This window comes from Xiphophorus maculatus, chromosome 7 (genome assembly GCF_002775205.1).
Source record: "Xiphophorus maculatus strain JP 163 A chromosome 7, X_maculatus-5.0-male, whole genome shotgun sequence".
In the NCBI taxonomy this organism is placed as follows: Eukaryota; Metazoa; Chordata; class Actinopteri; order Cyprinodontiformes; family Poeciliidae; genus Xiphophorus; species Xiphophorus maculatus.
This window is the reverse complement of record NC_036449.1, coordinates 31,249,411-31,272,373: the sequence shown is the minus strand read 5'-3', so window position 1 is coordinate 31,272,373 and position 22,963 is coordinate 31,249,411. Positions and strand designations below refer to the sequence as shown.

General features: G+C 42.3%; 1 protein-coding gene across 2 annotated transcripts in view; it reads right to left on the bottom strand.

The window, feature by feature from the left end:
- Window positions 1–22,963, bottom strand: part of LOC102221776 (inactive dipeptidyl peptidase 10-like) — a 40,989-nt gene that overhangs the window by 2,661 nt on the left and 15,365 nt on the right. For both annotated transcript variants that reach the window (XM_023336889.1, XM_023336890.1), the window contains exons 4-24: window positions 21,485–21,579; window positions 21,215–21,289; window positions 18,213–18,265; window positions 18,061–18,142; window positions 13,553–13,673; window positions 12,819–12,973; window positions 12,188–12,285; window positions 7,305–7,428; window positions 7,185–7,223; window positions 5,016–5,123; window positions 4,824–4,915; window positions 4,623–4,670; window positions 4,396–4,517; window positions 3,886–3,933; window positions 3,318–3,416; window positions 3,131–3,200; window positions 2,347–2,541; window positions 1,432–1,486; window positions 1,247–1,346; window positions 1,098–1,156; window positions 916–988 (exon numbers count right to left, since the gene is read on the bottom strand). In XM_023336889.1, the coding sequence (XP_023192657.1) occupies window positions 916–988; window positions 1,098–1,156; window positions 1,247–1,346; window positions 1,432–1,486; window positions 2,347–2,541; window positions 3,131–3,200; window positions 3,318–3,416; window positions 3,886–3,933; window positions 4,396–4,517; window positions 4,623–4,670; window positions 4,824–4,915; window positions 5,016–5,123; window positions 7,185–7,223; window positions 7,305–7,428; window positions 12,188–12,285; window positions 12,819–12,973; window positions 13,553–13,673; window positions 18,061–18,142; window positions 18,213–18,265; window positions 21,215–21,289; window positions 21,485–21,579 (1,911 nt within the window). The remainder of the gene's footprint in view (window positions 1–915; window positions 989–1,097; window positions 1,157–1,246; window positions 1,347–1,431; window positions 1,487–2,346; window positions 2,542–3,130; window positions 3,201–3,317; window positions 3,417–3,885; window positions 3,934–4,395; window positions 4,518–4,622; window positions 4,671–4,823; window positions 4,916–5,015; window positions 5,124–7,184; window positions 7,224–7,304; window positions 7,429–12,187; window positions 12,286–12,818; window positions 12,974–13,552; window positions 13,674–18,060; window positions 18,143–18,212; window positions 18,266–21,214; window positions 21,290–21,484; window positions 21,580–22,963) is intronic.

Here is a 22,963-nt window from a genome sequence, read left to right as displayed (position 1 = left end):
CAGAATTAGCCTTGTATTTTTCTCATGTATAGAAACGTGTTTGTTGTGTGCATGTATCTTCTTGCCAGAGGGGGCGCTCTCGTGCCGCTGTGGTCTAACGGGGAGAACGAGTTTCCTGGCTCTGGGCATGCGCGGCTCAGAGTAAACAGCTCTTGCCAGAGTAACGTTGTACCAACTTGCTTCCTCTGTGATCCAGGATTCATCTGTCTGTGCACCGCCTGGTTCTGGCTCAGATTCCAGGTCCGGTGCCGGTAGCACAGACATGACGAGCAGCTGCTCCAACCTGCTGGCTTTGTGTTTTAGAGTTTATTCTAGATAAATATGATACAGTGGAAGTGACCCGGCCCATCATTCTTCGCTGTGCGACATGTATAATCAGAACATAAAACACAATAGCTACATATCCAAATAAAGGGAATATAAATAACTAATAAATACTCTGAAAAGAAAAGAATGTTGTAAAACATGACGCAGAAGAGTATTTCATTAGTAGCTGAACATACTGCTTATTAATGAGCAGTAATTAAAATATTCTTAATCAGGTGGATAAAAACATTAATCACTGAATAATAGAGAAACAATAAAAGCATTTTTAATTTCTGCCTCTGCATTAAATGCATAATAAGAGAAAACATCTGATGAAACGTTATTTCCACCCCATAATAAACAGGTTTCTATGGTTTCCTGCTGTCGTCTCCTAGCAGCAGGAAATCCTGGAAACAATCAATGGATCTGATCCTGCAGCGCCGAACTGGGACTAAACCAGTAAACCCAGTTAAAACCCTACAGCTGCTCCAAAACCCAGATAGCAAAAGTTCTGATGGAATTAGAATACTGAAAAGAACTGTTCATCTTCATGAGGCAGTTCCTAAACTGAACTGTTCAGAGAGGTGAACAGGACTGTGCTCTGCTCACCGTCGGCCGTGCCGTGGACAATCAGGAAGTCCCGGGGACCGGGCCCTGAGGAGCCCCGGATCAGACTGGACAGCTGGCAGAGAGAAACAGTTAGCATGTTAGCATGTTAGCCTGCAGGAAGCACCGTGTCCCTTCAACCTGCAGCTGGAGGACAAACAGGAAGCGTCATCTGCTGTTCCTACCTGGTAGCTCAGATCCGCCTTCACAGGAAAACCAAAGAAGCGCTCAGAACCGGCAGATCCTGGGACGGTCCAACAGAACCAGGAGAGCTCAGTTCATTATTTAGTTTTGATTATTTTGGTTCTGTTACTGGGACTGATGGTTTCCTCACCACAGAGTTTCCAGTTGGTAACTGGAGCCACAGCGACGCCGCATTTAATCACTGAGCTGAAGGTCAGGAGAAGGGCGGACGACAGGAAGCCTCCATACGCCTGCAGACACAAAAATATCACACATTTAGATGAATATGCCCCAAAACATGAGTCGATGGTTCTGGAGCAGCAGCAGGTTTGTCACCTTTCCGTAAACTCCCACTCGGCTGCGGTCGATGTAGGGAAGCTTCGTCAGACGCCTGACAGGTTAGAATGAGATCAGTTAGACAAACAACCCGATTCACACCGACTGCTTTGTTCTCTTGTCTTTCCAGTTTTGATGAGTGGCTGGAAGCAACGTTCCTCGGTGTTACACCGTCTTTATTCCCCAGGGAAACATGACGTTTAGAGTTCCTAGTCACATTTATTTAATGGGATCTTTATAGGAGCCATGAAGTTTCTCTCCTGCACAAACGGCTCAGAATCATTTTCAGACTGATGATCTGAAAATGATTACAAAATGAATTGATTTAAAATCTTTTCACACATTTTTATCCAAGTGTGACAGAAATGTTGCATTGTGTCTCTGAAACATCCAGCATGGTTTTACTTCCTGAATGTTATTTTTTGATTTATGTTTCATTAAACTCTTGGAGGCTAATGTTGTAAACTTTGGTAAAATTCCCAAACAGCTAGGCTGGTTTATGTAGAACCATAAATGACTGTTGATGCATATTCTACACAGACCAAGGATCATTCTGATCAGATCCGCCACTTGGCTGCCATCTGGTGGTCAGAGTTAGAACCAAATTTGATCATTTGAATTGTAAATACCAAATTTATGTTTTATTTGCGCTGTATTAAAACAACAATACAGCCAATACAAACAAGCCTTGTTTGTTCAAATAGACATTTTATTTTCTAAATAATCATAAATTCAGGCAGGAAGGGCTTAAAGGTCTTCCATCAATTTTTACAATAAAAACCAGAAAACAAACCAAAGTCATTTTATCATCAGGCTGAAAAACTCCAGATGCTTTCATCAAACTTTGACTTGTCCTCTATGGATGATAAATAATTAGCATTAGCATGCTATCTGTGTTTAGCTAGCAGAACCTACCGCAGCGCCGCGATCTGGTCCTGAACGTCCACCACCCCCAGGTTCTGGTAGACGGCCTGCAGGACATCCTGACCCCGGCCGGCGCTGCCCCGCCCGTCCACACGGGCAACCACGACCCGATCAGAGCTGACCAGAACCGACTCCCAACCCAGAGAAAAACGCTCGCTCACCACCCGGCCACCAGGGGCGCTGTCTCTACAGACAAACATGTTCAACAGAAAAATTCAACAGCAAAAAAACTCTGGGGTCAGTGGTGGGAACCACTAACGGGACAGCTAGCTGCGCTAACCTTAAAGCGCTAGCTATTAACATTAGTTCTGCTGACGCTAATGCGCTGCACATATTTGAAATGTTTCTATGAATCTGTTTACCAGCCTGGTTGTTCATGTTGGTGTCGTGTTCCTCCATCTACCGCCTTCATTCATTCATGTAAACAGAACTGCTGCTTTACCCACTTCAAAATAAAAGCATGAATATAAATGAAAAACTACCTGAAAAATTCCTGACCAAAACGTCAACAGAGACGTTTAACTTTATTTCAACTCAAAGTTTACAAAACAGACAAGAAGATTAGAGATTCAGAAATGATCCAGAAAGATTACTTTAGAGAAAGCTAAGCTAGGCGTCTTAAATTAGCATTAAGCTAAAAATTAGCTCTGCTATTAGCGCATTAGCAGAGGTAAGCCACCACTGCAGGAGGCAAATTAATAGTTATGTTTTAAACTTTTAAAAAGAGCTTCACTAGTTTTTATATTTAAATGTGTGAATGAAGTGACGGACGTACAGCAGGAGTAACAGCGGATGCTCCGTCGATTCGTCCAGGTCCGACGGAACCAGCAGCTCCAGAACCAATCCTGAACAAGGAGCAGAGAGACAAATTACACCCAAAGACGGTTCTGATGGTTCTACTGGTGGTTTTGATGGTTCTGCTGTGTGCTGGACCTTGCAGTGGACTTGGTCCGGGTTCTCACCAGAGTTATTTATCTGTATGGTTCTCCGGTCCGCCCTCGGTACCGTCCTGTTTGTCAGAACCCGTCTCAGCTCTGCGTTTCTTTCCAGAGTTGTAAATCCTGCCGAAGTTCAGAGAGTCGAGATCGATCAGCAGAAAAAACTTCCAGCAGCGCGGCGAGCAGCTGCTCTGATGCTTCCACGCAGGAAGTTTGGCGGTGAATTGAAAGCGGTGGCAGGAAGTGATGAGCAGCGGCAGGAAGTGATGATAGCGGCGGCAGGAAGTGATGAGAGGTGAGCTGCGGCAGGAAGTGATAATAGCGGCGGCAGGAAGTGATGATAGCGGTGGCAGGAAGTGATGAGCAGCGGGAGGAAGTGATGAGAGCAGCGGGAGGAAGTGATGTCAGACTGATTGCAGCTCCGATCTCCCTGCTGTCATAGGGAGCTCAACGCTGCAGTCCTAAATTCTTCTCCTGTGAGGCGGGTCTGAGTGCTACAGATCTATGTCTGTAATACCAGATGTGACCATCTGGGAATCTGACCGGAACCAGAGAAACACCTGGTGCAGGTCAGTGACCTGAGGGGACTCACTGCTCAGGTCGTCCAGCCGGTGGACGGAGGTCTGAGGAATCCCCGGACCTGCAGGTGACACCCAGAGGAAAGCTGATTATCTTTCATTTTTCCTGATATTCATCCTTCACGTCACTGAGTTATGATCACATTAGTTCACAGCTTTCCTGTTCTGAAATCCTGACCTGCAGTCCAGGATTATTAAAACGTTTCACATTAAAACAAAAGTTTAAAAGTTAAAAGGAATTTTTCTACATTTAGGAACAATTAGAGCTTTTAATGAAGCCGCCTCGTGTTTCCCCTCATTACTGTCTAAACAGATTTTCTATTGATAATGCTAATGCACTAACAGCAGAGCTAGCTATTTATTTAGCATTTCAGCTTGCTCAAAACATTTAGCGTAAATACAGAATAAAAACATTTAAAGAGAAATAAACCTGAAAACCAAAAAACCTTTATATATGAGCAGCCCTGCTGGTTTACAGTGAGGCAAAAGAAGGGTTGCCAGGTTTTCAGGTTGCCAGGTTTTACCTGTGCAGCTGAGCAGAACATGTCGGTGATCTGGAGCAACGGCGGCCTGGTAGAAGCTGCATTCGGGTCTGAACAGAGAGCAGCTCAAACATTCTTTATGGAAACCATTCAACACAGAGAGCCTGAGGGAGCAGAGCAAAGGTCAACATGAAGGTTAAACCCTGGGCTGGATCAGGTTAAACCCTGGGTCGGATCAGGTTAAGCTCTGGTCCGTATCCTTTACCAACCTGTACAGGTGCTGCTGAGTCGATCCTTCTTCTGAACTCAGGAAATATCTGGAAAACAGAAGAAATCATGTGGTTGAATAATTAAGTAAGATATTTACTTCTGATATTACTAATAAGAGAAAAGCTGCAGCTCCAAATAAATCAGAACAATTCATCTGAAGTCATTTAAATTTGGACACGGCTCTGAAACTAGAAGCTCACACTGATCTGGAGATCTCATCGTAGGACAGGACCTCAGAGACGTCCCAGCTTCCAGAGGTCATCTGCTGAACTTTGACCTCTTCCCCGTCAGACTGAGAGTAGAGAGAGCAGTGTTAGCACACATAGCACGGCTAGCTACCACATGCTAACCCTGCAGAGTGCCTCCAGGCCAGCAGAGGGCTCTGCATCTACCTGGCTGGAGATCATAACGATGTGGCTGAACACGCCATGGCCGCCGTCACGCAGGGCGGCGCTGATGAAGAACGTAGAGCAATCTCTGGAGAACAGCGGCTCCTGGTGCTGGGAGGTCAGAGAGACAGTCAGCCAGGTTCTGGTTCTGGTGCTGGTTCTAGTTCTAGTTCTGGTCCTAGTTCTGGTTGTGGTTTTGGTTCTGTTTTGGTGTAGTTCTGGTTCTGGTTCTAGTTCTGGTTCTAGTTCTGATTTTAATTCTGGTTCTGGTTCTAGTTCTGGTTGTGGTTTTGGTTCTGTTTTGGTGTAGTTCTGGTTCTGGTTCTAGTTCTGGTTCTAGTTCTGATTTTAATTCTGGTTCTAGTTCTGGTTGTGGTTTTGGTTCTGTTTTGGTGTAGTTCTGGTTCTGGTTCTAGTTCTGATTTTAATTCTGGTTCTAGTTCTGGTTGTGGTTTTGGTTCTGTTTTGGTGTAGTTCTGGTTCTGGTTCTAGTTCTGATTTTAATTCTGGTTCTAGTTTTGGTCCTAGATCTGGTTCTGGTCATAGTTCTGGTTCTGGTCATAGTTCTGGTTCTGGTGCTTGTTCTGGTTCTAGTTCTGGTTCTGGAACTGGTCCTAGTTATGGTTCTGGTTCTGGTCCTAGTTCTGGTTCTGATTCTAGTTCTGGTTCTAGTTCTCTCCCTAGTTCTGGTTCTGATTTGGTTCTGTTTTGGTTCCAGGTAACTTGTAAATCTCTGTTTCTGTTTGTTTGCTTCCGTTGAATAAAGTCAGCCATCTTTGTTGAGGTTTTGGGAAATCTGTGTAGACGTTTATATTCATGCTCTTATTTTGAAATCTATTTATGCAGCAGTTCCACTTCCTCTCTTCTTTTTCTCCCCAATGGTCTCTTTGCACCTCAGCTTCCGCGTTTGGGGAAAAGCGGCTCAATCTTTTCCGATCTATTGAAAATGTCTCTTTCCACTGGTTGTGTCCAAGGTAACAATTAATGATGAATATCGATCCGAAGCCCCGACAATAAGCTGGAGAAAGGTTTTAAGATGTTCGCCTCCTTATACACAGATATGAAGGTGAGTTTTACTTTCTTTAAACTTTGTGGCTAACATTAGCTTTAGCTTATGCTAGACATTTTTCTTGTAAAAATGTATCTAAACATTTTTCATCCATTCTAACGGACAATATTTTACCTTGTGTTCAAGTATATTACGTGGTTTATTGTCGTTAGTGTCAGAGACCAAGTAACGGGGATTTTACGGTTCAGGCTTTTTGCTTCTGCAGCCTGAGGAACAACAAGCCCATAGCTTAACAGTAGAGCAGCTCTGGTGTCGGAGTTCTAGTTCAGCTGACGGTTCAGGTTCAGTTGTTGCTTTTAGAAAAATATGGCCGTGTTCCTTAAGGTCTCCATGTTATTTCGCTTTATTAGTTTTGCATGTTTCTAGTGAAGCAGGACGGTGTTTCCAGCAGTGTGTCCAGGCGGGTCAGTAGCTCGGCTGTCTGGCTCTGGTCTGCTCTCTGGTTCCCATAAACTCTTTCAGGCTGAATACAGAAGTGAGTCCATGGAAATAACACAGGAGGCTCCTTTACCTTCTGCTTTAGGCTGAACAAGTTGATCCGGAGTGAAGTGAAGGCTGTAAACTTTGCTGTGCTGCGTTAGCTTTAACTGGTAGCAACAAATATTTACAAGCCACCGTCTTCTTAATTCAGGATCGCTTGGAAATCCATGAAAACTTAAAAGCCCTTTATATTAGGAAGACAGCAATGTTCATAGTATTGTTTTATTTGCGTCTGAAATAAGACTTTGACTTTTCTAGCTGTCATGGTAACTCAGAGCGAAAAAAGAGAGCTGGATTTGCGCATGCAGTTGTGACGTCAGCGCAGCAGGTGCAAAGAGCCCGTTTACCACTAACTACTGTTTATAGGTAGCACTTTAGGGCTAGCACAGCTAGCTTTTTGTTTGCGCTGTCCACCATTGAGGGCTGGTTTTACTGGTGTTCAGAATGTTCTGGTCCTGGTTCAGTACTGAAACCAGTTTGGTGATCCAGATAATGTTCATACTGGATCCTTTCTGAAGGAAGAATCTGTTCAGGAACAGGAAAGATCCACATCCAGCTGCTGATTCATCAAAATGCGGCATTAAAACCCGGCTAAGAGGAGAAGAACCATCCAGAACCCTGACCTGCCGGTCCAGCCACGCCTCTGATGTCATCAAGTGTTTCTGGGTAAACGAGAAGAAGTTGGGTCACTGGAGCTCCATGTTTGTCCTTCCTGGGTGACTGATGAGCGTTAGGCTTCCTACCGTCACGCAGGCACCTGACGACGCTTCACACAGAGAAAGAATCGACATGTTTTGAGCTCGATTGACCCAACGGACGCTCAGGTTCTGCCCGGTCACCCATTTCACCATGGTGACGTAGAAATCGCTGCACAGAGATGCAAACAAAAGCAGACTGGATCCCAGGTTGTTCGGTTTGTAGACAGAGACACTCGGCTCTGGACACATCAGACTACATGTTAGTAATCTGGACCTTCACTGATCATGATGTAAATCACAAACTATGTTTTTAATATCTAGAATAATCTAGTTCATGTTTGAAGTTTGTCATAGACATGATACGTAGACGCCTCATTGAGCGCCGAGTCCTACGTTACGTGGCCGCCATGTTGTGTGTGGCAGCAGATCGATCGGAGCTCCGAGTCCTGTGCTGTTCGGACTTGTTTCAACCGTTTTACAAAACAAACTGAATTCATTGGCATTACCTTTCACAGGTAAGGATGAAAGAGCAGAATTACTTCACTTTGCAGCCAGAAACTCGCTTCTAAACAACCGAGAAATATTTCCTATGTAGCTAAATTGGCCCGAAGTAACCACTGATAGCGTAGCTAACGTTTTTATATTGTTTTAATGAGAGAGAGCTGATGAGAAACCGCTGTTAGAGAGGAAGTGCATTAAAGACCAGGGGATTTAGAGAGGAAAGGTCAGTCAGGGTCAGAGCTGGAGCTGCTGTTCTGTTTCACAGCTCAGCTTCACAACGCCGCCATCTTTAGCTATAAAGATGCTACGAGTCAGAGCCCAACACGATGAAATTGTCTTTTTAATGAATGGGAAGGAAAAATAGATGTATTTTCTATTAGACTTTTGGATCATTTCTCTTTTATCCTGGGCTTTAGCCTGAGTAGCAGGACGTCTCAGAACTCACTGGACCTCTCCCAGTGTGACCAGCAGACTGAAGCCCTGCCTGTGGCCAGTGTTCCCAGTATAATAAATAAATGTTTTATTCTTTCACTTTTTGTGTATTTTTAAATATCTCAATCTGAAGTATTAATACAGCATATGTACACCGGCATACGCTTTTATACAGGAATTTTTAGAACATTTTAAACTGGAAAGACAGGAGAGCAAGATTTTAACTACCCATCGTTTTATTATTTCTGTTGTTCAGGACTAGGAACCAGTGACTCCAGTGCGCGGCCTCCTGTATGGAGACGCCACCGCAGTTTGGCGCAATGTGAGCCATCCCGTCCTTCCAAACAGACTCCAGGATGTCATGGATGGTGGCTCATGGGATCCTCCCGGTCAGAGCCGTTATGCTCCCGCGGCATGTCGGCGACGTCCATCTGCCCCAGACCCGTTTGTGGCGCGCCAGAGTCAGTGAGGCTCCTGCTGTGGGAGTGCAGCGCTGCTGTGGACCTGTAGGCGAAGGCCACAGGTAAGGGAGGTCCTCGATGCAAAGCTAGTGCTGTACGGCCGTGGTCCCCAACCCCCGGGTCGCGGCCCGGTACCGGTCCGTGGACCAATTGGTGCCGGGCTGCACAAGAAATAATTAAATATTTCCGTTTTATGCATTATTTGAGTCTAGAGGATCTTTTATTTTGAAAATCCTTTAACCGGATTCTCTCGGTTCCGCCAACATGGAGCCACAAGCAGCAAAATGAGTCAGAAACGGATCAGATTGTTTGGAAAGTTTCTTTGTGAAGGGAAAAGGCCCAGAGAAGAGCCAGGAGGATGGATTTATCCCGGCAGGTGATTCCCACAGTCCAAGCTCTGCATGATATGGTGACCGGATGTTAATGAGGCAATGAAGCTTCAAGCTGCTTCTCCACTAGAGACCAAGAACCCGGAGCATCAGCAACACTTCCGGTCTCATTGTCTCTCGTCTCTCCCAGATGGACCGTCTGGTTGCAGAGAAACAAGCTCAGGGCTCCATTAGTCGTTATCCTGAGTTAAAGTTTTCACCAAAGTAAAATGTTCGTTTTTGTGGCGCATCTGTATCTTATTTTGAAGGGATATGTAAACGTTACCATAGCGACGAGAGTCAGAGAGCGTTAGGGCAGTGGAGAGACGAGAGGAGAGGAGCTTGTGAGTTTTAGGTCTGGTTCACACCATTTAAGGATTGTGGGCCGATTTTCCAAACCTCTGTGACCACAGAGCCGATAAAAGTCCAACAGGTTCGGTCGGTTCGTGAGTCCAGCAGCAACACACCACAGAACCGATTCCAGAAGAAAATCCAGTAAAACCCCAACAGACCAGAATAATCAAACAGGATGATGATGTAGAAGCAGCAGTGATAGTTTGTGGCTCATTTTAAGCGATAAAAAAGAAAAGATGTTTGATAAAAGATGGCGGAGCAGCTGCTCTATTTGCTGCTCTATGATTTGGAAGTGAGTTATGTTTTTTTGTAGTTAACATTTTTAACTGAATAAACAGAACTACATATATAAAAATAACCTTTACACATAGTAATAAATATTTCCACATATCACCTCCGATGTCCACCGGACTCTCGGTTGCCATGACAACTGTCTGGGATTCCCTCCATTTTTACGCCACTGCGCTTTCTGATTGGCTACCTGTCACATTCAACAGGTTGCGTTTCGCTCCCAGCCAGTAAAAACCCCACAGGCTGCAATAATCAGGCCAAGACAATGTTGAATACGAACGATTTTAGATCGGGCGTATTCTTCCTCTTTCATGGAAGAGGAAGTGTGTTAGTTCCCCTTCCACGTAACACACCACACACTACAGCAGGGGTGTCAAACTCCAGTCCTCGAGGGCCACAGTCCTGCAGTTTTTAGATGTGTCACAGGTACAAAACACTGGAATGAAATGGCTTAATTACCTCCTCCTTGTGTAGATCAGTTCTCCAGAGCCTTAATGACCTAATTATTCTATTCAGGTGTGGTGCAGCAGAGGCACATCTAAAAGTTGCAGGACAGCGGCCCTCGAGGACTGGAGTTTGACACCTGTGCACTACAGGATGTTGTAAGATTGTCGTAAATGGAAAATCAAGACAAAATAAAAAGGCTTTAGCAGGAAAACCAACATGCAGAAGCAATATCTGACACCCCCCACCGGGCCGCAGCAATACTGCCAAGTCTTGACCGGTCGGCGGTAATAAAAAGGCTGGGGACCACTGCTGTACGGCAGGGGTGTCAAACTCCAGTCCTCGAGGGCCGGTGTCCTCCAACTTTTAGATGTGCCTCTGCTGCACCACACCTGAATAGAATAATTAGGTCATTAGCAAGGCTGGGAGAACTGATCTACACAAGGAGGAGGTAATTAAGCCATTTCATTCCAGTGTTTTGTACCTGTGGCACATCTAAAAGCTGTAGGACAGCGGCCCTCGAGGACTGGAGTTTGACACCTGTGCTGTACGGGGTGAGCCACCGGAAAATGGCGAAAAAGGACTTCACGGAAATGTGGCTCACCCTCGCCACCATCAAAGACGCCATATAGACCTCCAGAAACTGGCTGGTAAGCAGGCGCAGGCAGACGCCCCCCAAGGCTGTGATCCGAATGGCGGCACCAAGAAGAGAAACATCCGGAGCTGCAGGTGGAGCGCCAAGGACCCAGCCACAAAGAAGAATCGCCCGCGCCTCTGTGGACAAAGGAGCCGGCGCTCCACAGACAGAGGACCCAGCGGTGGCGGCGGCCTGGCTCTCCGGGTGAGGCAGGAGGGAAGGAGCTTTGGGGAGGGGATCCCCTCTGAGCACCAAGCGCTGCTTGGAAGGACGGGACAGGATACAGCTTATGTAATGAAATAAAAATAATTTACTCTGTTAGAATTTCTTTCGCTCTGCTGTCTGTAGCAGAGTTGATATATTACATTGTAATAAATATTTTTTTCTGGAAAAAAGAAAAATATGTAGTTTAATGTTTGACAATGTTTATAAATATCTAAAAAATAAATACAAGAAAATTATTTTTTTTCTTGTATTTATATTATACAATATATTATATATATTGAAATGTTGAATGTACATTAAATTATGGAATCATGTAAATACTTTAATAAAACACTGTAAAAGTGTGTTTGTTCATCAATGTCAATATAAAAACTATCTAGCAACTATCATTTCTAGCAAATTAAAACAGTGTGCTCTTTATTCAGAAATCCCCCAAAACAATTAAATAATCATATCAAAAGTTAGAAACTCTGACTTTAGTCATTTCTTTATATTAGTGTGTGTGAGAAAATGTGTCAATGACAGGAATTAACTTAAAATACTTAGTAGAACCGCACTTTATGAAGTTCGGTCCGGTTACTTGTATTAGCTTACCGTCACATAGGCCACATTCAATATGGCGGACGCTGTGACGTATCGCAGCAACGGGCCGACCTGCTCCATAAGGCGTCTGCGTATTCATGTCTATGGAAGTTTGCAAACTAGAGCTAATGAAAGATGCTAAAAGTTGTGAAACATTATCTAGAATCACTCAATCAGAAGCTAACTTCAGCTCCGTGATGAAGCACGTTTCATGTCAACATCACTGATGTATGACGCTACAGATAATATAAAGTACAAGTCTCAGGTAGCCTGAGAATGCCAGCTGTTAGCCTATCTAATGCTGACGCTAGCCTAGCCAAGGCTAATAACCTTGGCTAGGATAGCTAGAGCTAAAACTAACCTATCTGTGCTAGTAGACAGTAGACTACGTATACAACCCAGAAGATGGCCAGTATTGGTATGCTAGGTGTTAGCCTATCCATGCTAACACACTCATCTATCCAATGTTAATGCTATTCAAAACTAACGCTAGCCTATCCATGCTGTGTGATCCAGTATGTGACCAGCCTCAGAAAGCTAGTCAGCAGCCTCTCCAAAGCTAATGCTAATGCAGCTAGCCCAGTAGGAGTTAGAGTGGTCCTGTGTGTCTGGAGCAGGGGTTAAAGGTCAGACCTGTTCTCCAGGCTGTCAGGAGGCCTGATCTGGATGGAGGCAGAGCTGCTGTCTAAAGAGACGACATGGAGGCTGACGCTGGGATTGATCTGCCCCATCTGCAGGAAACAAAAACAGGATTAGCATTAGCAGCAGAGGACTTAATGAGATGATAGTAAAGGTAGGAGCAGGGTTTCCACGGCCGTCTGGGGAAGATGGGAGTTTATTTCTGCCCTAGGGTTCTGAGGAAACGCTTGTTTATCAAAACCATTAGAATCTGCTTTGTAAATATATATTTTTATTTACCAGTGGAGAGCCGCTCAGCCTGCTAGCTTCTGCTCTTCTGGAGGTAAAGCTGATGCTAACTATGTTAATGAAGCAGTTTTATTGGTAGAAGGCAGAAGGGGCGATTAAACTGATAACTACCTGAGAGCTGTTCTGACCGTTTTCTCTGATCTGAGGATCAGGCAGACAGGCTGAAATAAACACACTGCTCTGATGAAACGCCTCAGAAAGTCAGATCTCAACCAAACTTCCAGGATTCCAGGATACTTCTGGAGATCTGCAGATCTTCTTCCTAGACTAGTTTCTAGGACGTTAAATGTTGCTGCAGACTGATGTAAGCTAACACATCAGCTGGGTCTGAGCCCACCTTGGGGTAGGGGTATTCCGTCCCTCGTGGGTAGAGCGAGCCGGTGAAGCGAGGCAGCATCATGCTGGGAACCAGCGAGTCGTCGATGGTGAGGTAGGCCAGCCTGGAGCCATCAGGGGACCACCAGTGGGCCACCGGGGAGTCCAGCACCTCCTCTGGACACGCAAGGCAGAGTTAGCATAGCATAACATGGCCTAGAGTACCATAACCTAGTGTAGTATAGCATAACTTAGTATAGCCTAGCCTAGCGTAGCATAACCTAGAAAACCTAAATTAAAAGCAGATAAATAATTTTATGGAAATTGATGGGAAAAAAAAGGAATTTAATCTGATTTAAAATTAAAGATCAACATAAATAAATTGAGACAGACATCTTTGTATAAATTTTGATTTAATGCGATAAAGACAATCTTTCAAACTTTTTTTGAATTGATTTTTAAGTGATATTTGTTACATTTTCTGTCGGGAACTCATTTAAAAATATTTATATATTTCTACAGTATCTTCTAAATTTGTCAGCTTCAGCCCTCCGTAGAAGCTCAGGTAGCTGATTTCAGTGAATCTCAGCTTTTTCTGGAGTAACAATAATGACTGGAATCCCTCCTGTAAAAATGTTCATAACTGCATTAATAGAAACAGTTCTGCTGCTACTAGCTTCCCTATTTCTGCTGCTAATGGTTCAGCCAATCAGGTGAACCGGGTCGGCTGTAGTCTCAGCCAATGAGCTGCCCTACCCTCGTAAAGCCAGTCTGCGATGCCGTTGAAAATGGCAGCTTCCTGTCCGGACGAGGTCAGCCTCCAGGAGAAACTCCGGCTGTTGGCCTGGTAGTAGATGTTGTTTTCAAAGACGTAGAGCTGGAGAAGCAGAGACAATAACATATCTACCAGCCATATATCTATCAGCTGATCAGACAGGAAGACACCAACTGACCAGCGTCCAACATGGCTTCCAGCGGCTGCAGTGACTATCAGACTCTTTTGTGTCTTAAAGTTTCTGTGGTTTCAGAAACTTGGAGGATTAATGCTGCAGACAGCCTCTGGTAAAGGTCAAAGGTTAAAGGTGATCAGAGAGGTTTCAGCCTCTCGTACCTGTTGCTATGAGACACCATCATTATCATCTTCTTGCAGGCAGGTTAAAGTGATAAAAGTTGTTTACATTTCTGCTGAAACTTTTTAAACAGTTATTAAAGATTTTAAACTAATTATAAAAGTTTAATTTTCTGTGTGAGACCAGCAGACTGATTACAGAATCACTCTGACTTTGGAGAAATGACGTTTCCTTTGCTCTCACGTCTGAATCGTTTTCTGAAGCTCAGACTAAATATGAGCCATAAACAGCTGAATGAAACCAAACAGCAACTAGATCAGACATTGATTTATGCTGCTTTCTGCTAATTGTTTTTATTATCTGCTCCTCTGATTGCTCTGCTGCTCGCTCTGGAAAATAATGAAAAATACTGATTTTTGAAAACTGACAAAATAAGACAAACAACATAAAAATGAGCACAAAACATAAAAAAATGTCTGAATATTCATCAGAAGCAGCCAATATGCTTCCATTTGTTAATGGGATTAAATATATTTTCATTCATCATGTATAAAGAAAGTCTTTATTTTCATTAATGTCCCTGTTTGATTTTCCACTTTTTATATTATTTATAACTGGAATTAATATCGGAATAAACAGATTATTGCATCAGACAATGAAGAGATTCAGATTTGGTTTTAAAGAAAAACAGACCAGTCATTATGTTTTAACCGAAAGATAAGAGCAAGTGTTGCTAGTCTCCTGTCAGTCAGCACTTTGGGCTGAAATATCCCACGGACAAGAGGAAGAGGAGGATTATATTCATCTTTGTGACTGAACTGCAGCGCACATTCTTCAGAACCGGCTAACGGCTAACAGCTAAGGCAGCACAACACGGACTTTACCGCCATAAACTTCGTAGCCCTGGGACAGCGGAGCGAGGCACATGTTTAGAGCTGTATTAGTTCGTGGAGTTGGCGTTTTTATGTAATGTATTCGTGTTTTGTGTCAAACAAAAGCACTTAAGCAAATGTATTTTGATTTTCTTTTAGTTTTCACGCTTTTTTGGATGCACTTCAGCAAACGTGGTTACGTACGAAGTAAATGTGAATGTACTGCTCTCCGTGTTTTCTTTGGTCTGAGGGACTGCTATACTGTCCACCTTATTCCTGGGAGGCTTACTGGGGAAACCATTATGGGTCTTACTTCCGGCGCATTCCGGATGTAGCAGTATTTCATTGTAATTTGTAGGGTTTTTTGCTAATCTATATTCATGATAGAAGTTACATCTCTCTTTTCGGTTATAATACAATATTTAGTTGAACTTGTTCACGGACACACCGTCTGCTATCAGAGAGCTGCTCAGTACAGAGGATCGTAATTGTGACGGGGAGCAACAGGAACACGATCATTACGTTTTGTTACGGAATGACCGTGAGTTAGCAGCGCTGCTAGCAGCTCGTTTCTCTGAAGAACTGACAGTAATAAAGAAGAGAAAAGCAGAGAAGCTGGTCAGAGATCTGAGCTGCTGTTCTGCGCAGACAGTGTAAAACACCAGAACTACATAATATTAGCTTGGTGTGATCTGAATTTTATGTTTCGCTTGTATTTAAAAAATGATAAAGTTCATGATCTGAGTCTTTATCATTATGCCAGGAATATTTTTATAAGACAAAATAAAATATCTGGGTTCATTTAGTCCATTACAACCGGAACCTCGAGGTTCTCTGTTGCTGAGTGTCGCTGCAAATCAGCGGAGAAATGACCGCAGCTGCTGCGCTCCAGACGGTAATACAGAGAATCTCCCCACTGGACCAGAACCGAACCGAATCACACATTGACCTGTTATAGAGAGCAAGTTGCCACTGGAAAGTGTCTGCCCTTTCGGAGCTCAGTAACTGTTGTGCTGTTCGTGGCTGTACTTTAATAATCAGACCAGGTTTAATCAGTGGCAGCAACAGGTGAGTCTGGAACGGCTCCTAAAACAAAAGCGGTGGTTTTCATCGCCCACCGACAGGTAAGGAAACAAAAAGAACTTGGCTAAAAGTTCTAAACCTGAACATAGAACCCAAAATGCTTTATGTGATCATTTCATTGTGTGGACAGAAAACCAAGGGAAGAAAACCCGCGTCTGCATCCGAAGCAACTGAGTCAGTGAAGGAGCTAACTATGCTAGTGCGGGTAGCTAACTATGCTAGTGCGGGTTATTTACGGCCATTTCTTCAAGTCGCCATCCCTCCCCGCATTAGCTGTAGATAGCGGTAAAACAATATTGCCACATGCAAGTCCCACATATTTCATAGCCTTTACATCATAGGTGTCAAACTCTGGCCCGCGGGCCAAATTTGGCCCGCAGTGTAATTATATTTGGCCCGCGAGGCAATTTCAAATTAATATTAGAGCCGGCCCGCCGGTATTATACCGTGGCAACGCTGTGACGCTGCACTCACCGCTTATACTACAAATCCCATAATGCTCTGCTGTTTTTTGGCGCGTCGATCAGGACAGAGAGAGACACGCCTCCTTCTCTGTGTCAGTAGCACTTATGGTAGCGGACATGGATGTATTAGGAAGGTGGTGATCCGTCTTTCACTCCTTGGGTGAAAGCCCCGGCGCACCCCGCAGCCCCGGGCCTCTCCCCCAAACCTCACTGCGACCTCAAACTACAGCCGTCACTGTGTTACCCTACCAAACAATGGCAAAAAGAAAGACAGAAAACAGAACTTTTCTGGACAGGTGGGAGACAGAATATCTGTTTACATATGTATGTGAGCAACTTTTCTCCTCAGTGAAGATGATGAAAACGTCTCACAGGAGACGTCTGACTGACGAACACCTTTGTTCGATAATGAAGGTTTCCTCAGCTCAAACTCTGAGCCCCGACATTGATGAACTGGCATCCAAGAAAAGATGCCAGGTATCTGGCTTGGCTGCATCAGAGTAGATCAGTGTGTCGCAAAATGAGCAATAAATAAGTTTTCTATGCACCTTTTCTTGTTACTCCAAGGCCTGAATGTTTATTCATAGTTTACTTAATGATTTATTCATAGTTGTTATGTTATTTTATTTTCTAATTTATTAGTTTGTGTACGAAGCTAATTTTGACATTTACCTCAGAAAGGAGGCTTTCAATTTTTATTTAAACTTTATTTAATATGCCATTTATATGTTTTATTATTATTATTAGCAACTCAATTTTGCACGCCTGCACTTTTAAGTTATATAAGCCTTGCTTGTTCAATATTTATTGTTAAATCAAAACTTGTTTGGGTCCATATTAAAAGATTCATTTGTTCAACCTTGGCCCGCGGCTTTGTTCAATTTAAACTTTTGGCCCACTGTGGATTTGAGTTTGACACCCCTGCTTTACATGTTAGCGAGTTGCTAACATGTAAGCAAATGGCAGTTCCGGTTAGAGGCGGAAGTCGCGCCCATAAATCACGCAAAGCCTCATGGGGGCTCGGAATAAGGTGGATATACAGTGAACCCTCGCTATAAGGCGGTTCACCTTTCACGATCTCGCTGCTTCGTGGATTTGTTTGTGCAGTTTTCTTTCACAGTGCATTGTGTTCTGCGTCCTGATTGGCTAAACAGTCTCCGCGCTTCTTCTCTATATACCATAACGTGCCAATAACGTTACGGTATTTAAATATACGTAATACAGCTTGGCAAATTTTGGCAAATATTTTTGCCCAGAATAAAAAAGAGCAACAACAACTACCAATAACTATGTTCTTCTCTTGAAAAAACTCACCTGCCGCTCAGGCTTCAGAAGAAAAAGCCACTAGAGAGCGGAGTCAGGCCGCAGCGTCACAGTCAGAGGAACAGAGAAATACGCCAGTCACAATTTGTCCTACTGTACTTTGTATTGATGATTAAAATGATTATTTTACCGTAGTTATTTGAAAGAAATTGTTCTATTTGTTAAAAACATGCTGGGACCTGAAAACAGGTTTTGTTCTTTGGTTTCAATGTAGAGTATTTAATTATGCTTTATAATAATTGTAAAAAATAAAGGTAACTACTTCACGAATTTCGCCTATCACTGGTTCTTTTCGGAACGCAGATCCCCGCGAAAAACGAGGGTTATTGCAGCCATTTGCTAAAATCAAATGGTTATATTATTTCTCATGTTTACACTCAGCATGCATCTGACAGAAAAAATATTTTTTTTATTAAAACATAAAAAGTGTAAGACAGTCCTGAATGTCTCACCAGCTGCTGGCCCTGAACGCCCCACGAGGCGAACTGCAGGACGGAGTCTGACACCTCCGGTGGGTTGAGCTCCCACACTTCCCTGGACAGTGAACGCACCGCATGAAGCATCCAGAGCGGCTGCAGTGCCTGACATGAGGGCAGCGGCTCACCTGGTGGACAGGTCGTAGATCAGGAAGGACGCCAGGAAGGAATGCTTGTAGACCTGGAACCCAAACACAACATCATCAACCCGTCTCCATGTCAGGTGAAGCAGTGTGCTGCTCTGACCTTCAGCCATCTTGACAGCTAACCAGCTGAGTTTTTCCTCTGCAGACTATTCGCTCTATCAACAGCTGTTAAACACAGAAGCCATAAAATTTCTTCTTCTACATTCTGATGGATCAAAAATATTTTCAAGATATTTTAAATAATGTCAGATTCATCATTTAAAGAGTCACACATCTCAAACGTAACTATGATGAGTTAAAATGACATTTTTATAAATATGTGATTTAAGAAATTACCCACAAAGCCCCTTATTGAGCTGTCCAAACTGATGCCTGCAGGATAATTGTGTTTTAATTGTGGTCAGAAACAGCTGAGCAGTTTGGGAGAAAACAGAACGAGAACTTCCTGAACTTTACGACTGATTCAGAAATCTGAAAAGAATTTCCTTTTTGTTCTCTACCAAGACACAAACATTTTAAACGGCTTTAAAAAGAAAAGGTGCTGCTGGCGACAGGATCAGTGGAGCAGTTTCAAAAACCTTTTCATTTTTTAAATGTAAGCCTCCATTTGTGAAATGTTTTGACAGAGTAATTATTCCAGATATCAGTGACTGACTAGTCAGAATATTAATTCAAGATATGTGAAATATGAAAACCGTTTAGATTCAAAATGTTCCAGATATCTCTGAATGTTTTGGAGAAACCTTTAAAGCAGTGGTCCCCAAACTACGGCCCGCGGGCCAGATGCGGCCCGCCTCCACATTTGGTCCGGCCCCCTGAACAATACCAGAGTATTTTCATATATGTGCATTTTTATTTGATAAGTTGGACTTTTGCAATAAAATAAATGTTCCTTAGTAATGAACTTTATTTATTATTAACTACTAGTTAGTAACTATTTTATACATGCATATAATTGACCCTAACCCTTTTTTTTATGTGGAGAACCCAGTGTTATTTGGTTATTATTTATTTCATAAATAGTGTTATTTCCTAACTTTTGTTCTCTGAAGAATCCAGAAAAGGTTATTTGATTGTGCTTTCTGAAAAACAATACATTTTTATGTTTAGCACTCTTACAATCGTCACACTTTTTCTGTTACAAACTGACCCCGGCCCCCCATCAGAGAAGGGACAAGTTATGTGGCCCTCACAGGAGAAAGTTTGGGGACCCCTGCTTTAAAGGAATCATGAGTTAATTTATCTGAGTCTGCATATAAATTTGCTGATTTATTTCTGATCCAAAATACGTTTAATGGGAATTATGAGGAGTCAGAATGTAATCATCTTATTATGTCTCGTCATAAACAGCTGCAGATATGTGCAGTAACTGGTGATGATGTATGCTTCATGACAGTCGCGAGGTTTTATTTTAACTTCTAGGTTTTCTTATAATATTCCATCAGTGCTGACCTCTGCATAATTTATATATTTATGTTTTTTTTTATTTTATATTTGTTAGATAGTTTTGAAAATTTAGACAGAAAAAAGAACTACAACAGGACAGAACGTATACAGAACAGATATAGAACAAAAACAGGAGGCATGTAAATAGTTAACAGCAATTTGAAAAAAGTAACCCACTTATATATAAACTTAAAGATATAAATTATTCAGGTTCGCATTACTGGCCTTTTCATTTTGAGAACTCAAGAACACGTTCCTATTTTTTAAGAGCAAAAACTTTCCTATTCAGACAATATCTCAATCTCTCTAATACAATAATTTCAGAAATTAAGTTTTTCCAGTTGGATCGAAGGCCGACACGACCGAAACGTTTCATCATCCTGACTCTCTGGCCAAAATCAGCAGGAACTGCACAGTGTGGAGTATCCAGGTAACTGGGTATGAGCCTGAGGAGACCCAGCGATGGGCTAATGCTAACTGTTAGCTAATGCTATGGATCTGTTGCCATAGCAAGCATACTGCTAGATACTTTAATCCTGCAGGATGGAAACAGCCTGATGACTGCTGCTTCTCCCTGGTCACAGGCCTGTTTCTCATTTTTTATGTTAAACATAATGAAGAGTACGGAGAGCGAAGAGTGCCAAGTCTAAATAGATAACCAATTAAATGATTTAGCATGTGTCATTAATTGAATAAAATTTAAAAACATGAATAATAATAATAATTTGCCAAAATGCCCAGAGGAGGCCCGCTAATGCAGACGAGCCCAAACTAGAAATATTCTAAATAACCAGAATAAACCAGCAGCTGTTGTTTTGTTAGATTATTGTGATTTTAGTAACAAACTGTTTATTTCTGAACTATAAACTATAGAAGCAGAATGTTTCCTCTCATTTCTCCTGAAGGAAAGTTAAATCTGCTTTCTCCTGAATTCAGACATTTTCCCTCGATTGTTCCCGTTCAGTCTCTACCAGGGCAACGTTAATCAGCCGTGTTCTGAGACTTACAGAACATCGGATCGGTTCTAATGGAGCAGAACCCGGCGGCCATCTTTTACTCCCCCTGGAGGTTAAACGTTAAAACGAGACATTAATCAGCCGCATTCTGAGGGGGGAGGATGATTATTGGTTATTGTTCCCAAACGGCTCCATCCAAACTTTCAATCATGACCTCAGATTCACTGATTACCTGACCTTTGACCTTCCAAAGGGACACTGTTGAGTTCCTGCAAATTAAACACTAAATCATTTTTTTCCTGATTCTTAGAAGCCAGATGTAGGGTTTAGTCACATGATATGAAGGAACCAATCAGGGACGTGAAGAGCCGTGACATCATCGTCTGGTCTTCCTCAGATCATTTAAAAGGTTTAGTGATAAATAGCATAACAAATTGTTCTATTTAGTTACTGAAACAGGAAAAGTTTTACTATCTGATTTAAAGTTTTAATATCTGATTAGGAATAACTTATGATGTTGTTATAACATGTCTGAACTTTAACTGGTCCGGTGTTTGGACCAGAACCAGACCTGAGACTCACCGGCTGAACGTTGTATCCCAGCAGAACAAACTTCTTGTCTGGAGAAACTGCAAACTTAGTAGCCTTAAACGTTGCCTGTACAGAAAAAGAAATTAAATATTTCTGCTGTACATAAAAACATCAGCCAGAAATAAAACAGCAAATTAATTGTTTACTGGAAAGAGCTGATTGGTGGAAGACAGGAAGTTTAACAGCAGGGTTAGAGCCACCAGCCCTCCACAATAAGAGCTTACTTTTGTTATTTTATCTGAATCTGTTAGTTTGACTCACAAACGTTGAGTTTTTCAGCAGCAGCTCGGTCTCGTTGCTGTCGACGTTGAGTTTGAAAACGTCTCCGTTCCAGCTGCGGTAGACGACTTCGCGCGCTGCAGCGACAGAAACACTAAACGTTTATTTAAAAACAGTAATTAAATATTATTTCCTGTCATGTCGGAGCTGAACCTCAGAGCTGCACCAAGTCCATCAAAATCAACTGCTTAATTGCTTATTGGTTTTTATTCTGTTGTTGGGTTTCTGCTGGTTCTGTTCAAAATTATTATTTCATAAAAATTTCAGATTAAAAGTATTTTATTGCTCCGTATTCTGTCTCAATAAAGATTTTTTAAAACATCCAGACTGTGTTTATCTTTAAGATTTCAGCTTCAAATCCTTCAGAAATGTGAACTATGGACGCTAACATTAGCATTAGCTGCTACTGTGGATGCTAACATTAGCATTAGCTGCTACTCAGTGGTGGGCTGTCAGGGCCTTCTCTGCTACCCCTATAAAATCGAAAAGAAAAAGTGTAAAATGTTTCAATCATTTTTAATTATATCTATAATTTAATTTTGATTCTACAATGGCATGACTGACAGACTAATCAGCCAATCAGAGCTGACATCCAGTGACGGTCCGCCCCGCAGGCCCGGCTTTCCCATCGCTGTTGTGAACCTGGTGTTTACAAAATGGCTCCGCTTCAGCTCCGGTTTACTAGTTGCTGACTTATCAAAATCGCCTTTTTGACGACGCTCTTTCACCTATAAAAAATAAATAACTAAAAATGGAAAAGCCACACCAAGCCTGGATTCACTAACAGACCAGTAAGAACTTTGTGAGGCCTTTTAAAGACTATGAGCGCTACGAGTGGCTAACAGTAATGGGTGAGTGATTCTTTTCTGTTACATTCTCATACAAACTTTACTGAACAGTTATTTATTTTTATTGTTCACATTTAAAATGTGAACAATTTACATTGTTCACAGAACAAGCAAATTATATAAAACATATGATTTAGTATTAACTCTATGAAAACTGATTTACTGACAAGAAGTTTGCTATACTTCTTGTCAGTAAACAATAATATGTACATACATATTATTCTGTATGTACTTATACAGAATAATTTAACATAATATTATAATATAATATAATTTAACATATATTATTAGGACACCTTAACAGAGATGTAGTGCAGTAATTACTAACAGCCAACATTTCCATTTTGGCTACAACTGCCCCAGATAGTATTTAGTTAAGATGTGTCTAGTCATTTTTTAAACATTTTAAAATGGTATCAATAGATGTTTTCTAAGTCTTGTATTTATTTCCCCTTACTTATTACGTTTTCTATTAAAATTCACAAATTTTCTTATTACTGAAAACATCTGTGAAATTCCACGCGCCGTCATCATTCCTGTGTCATCCCAGTGTTGTTGTGACTTCCTGCTAGCTTAGTGTTAGCTTCCCCCTCCCGGACTTTCTCTCTCTCAC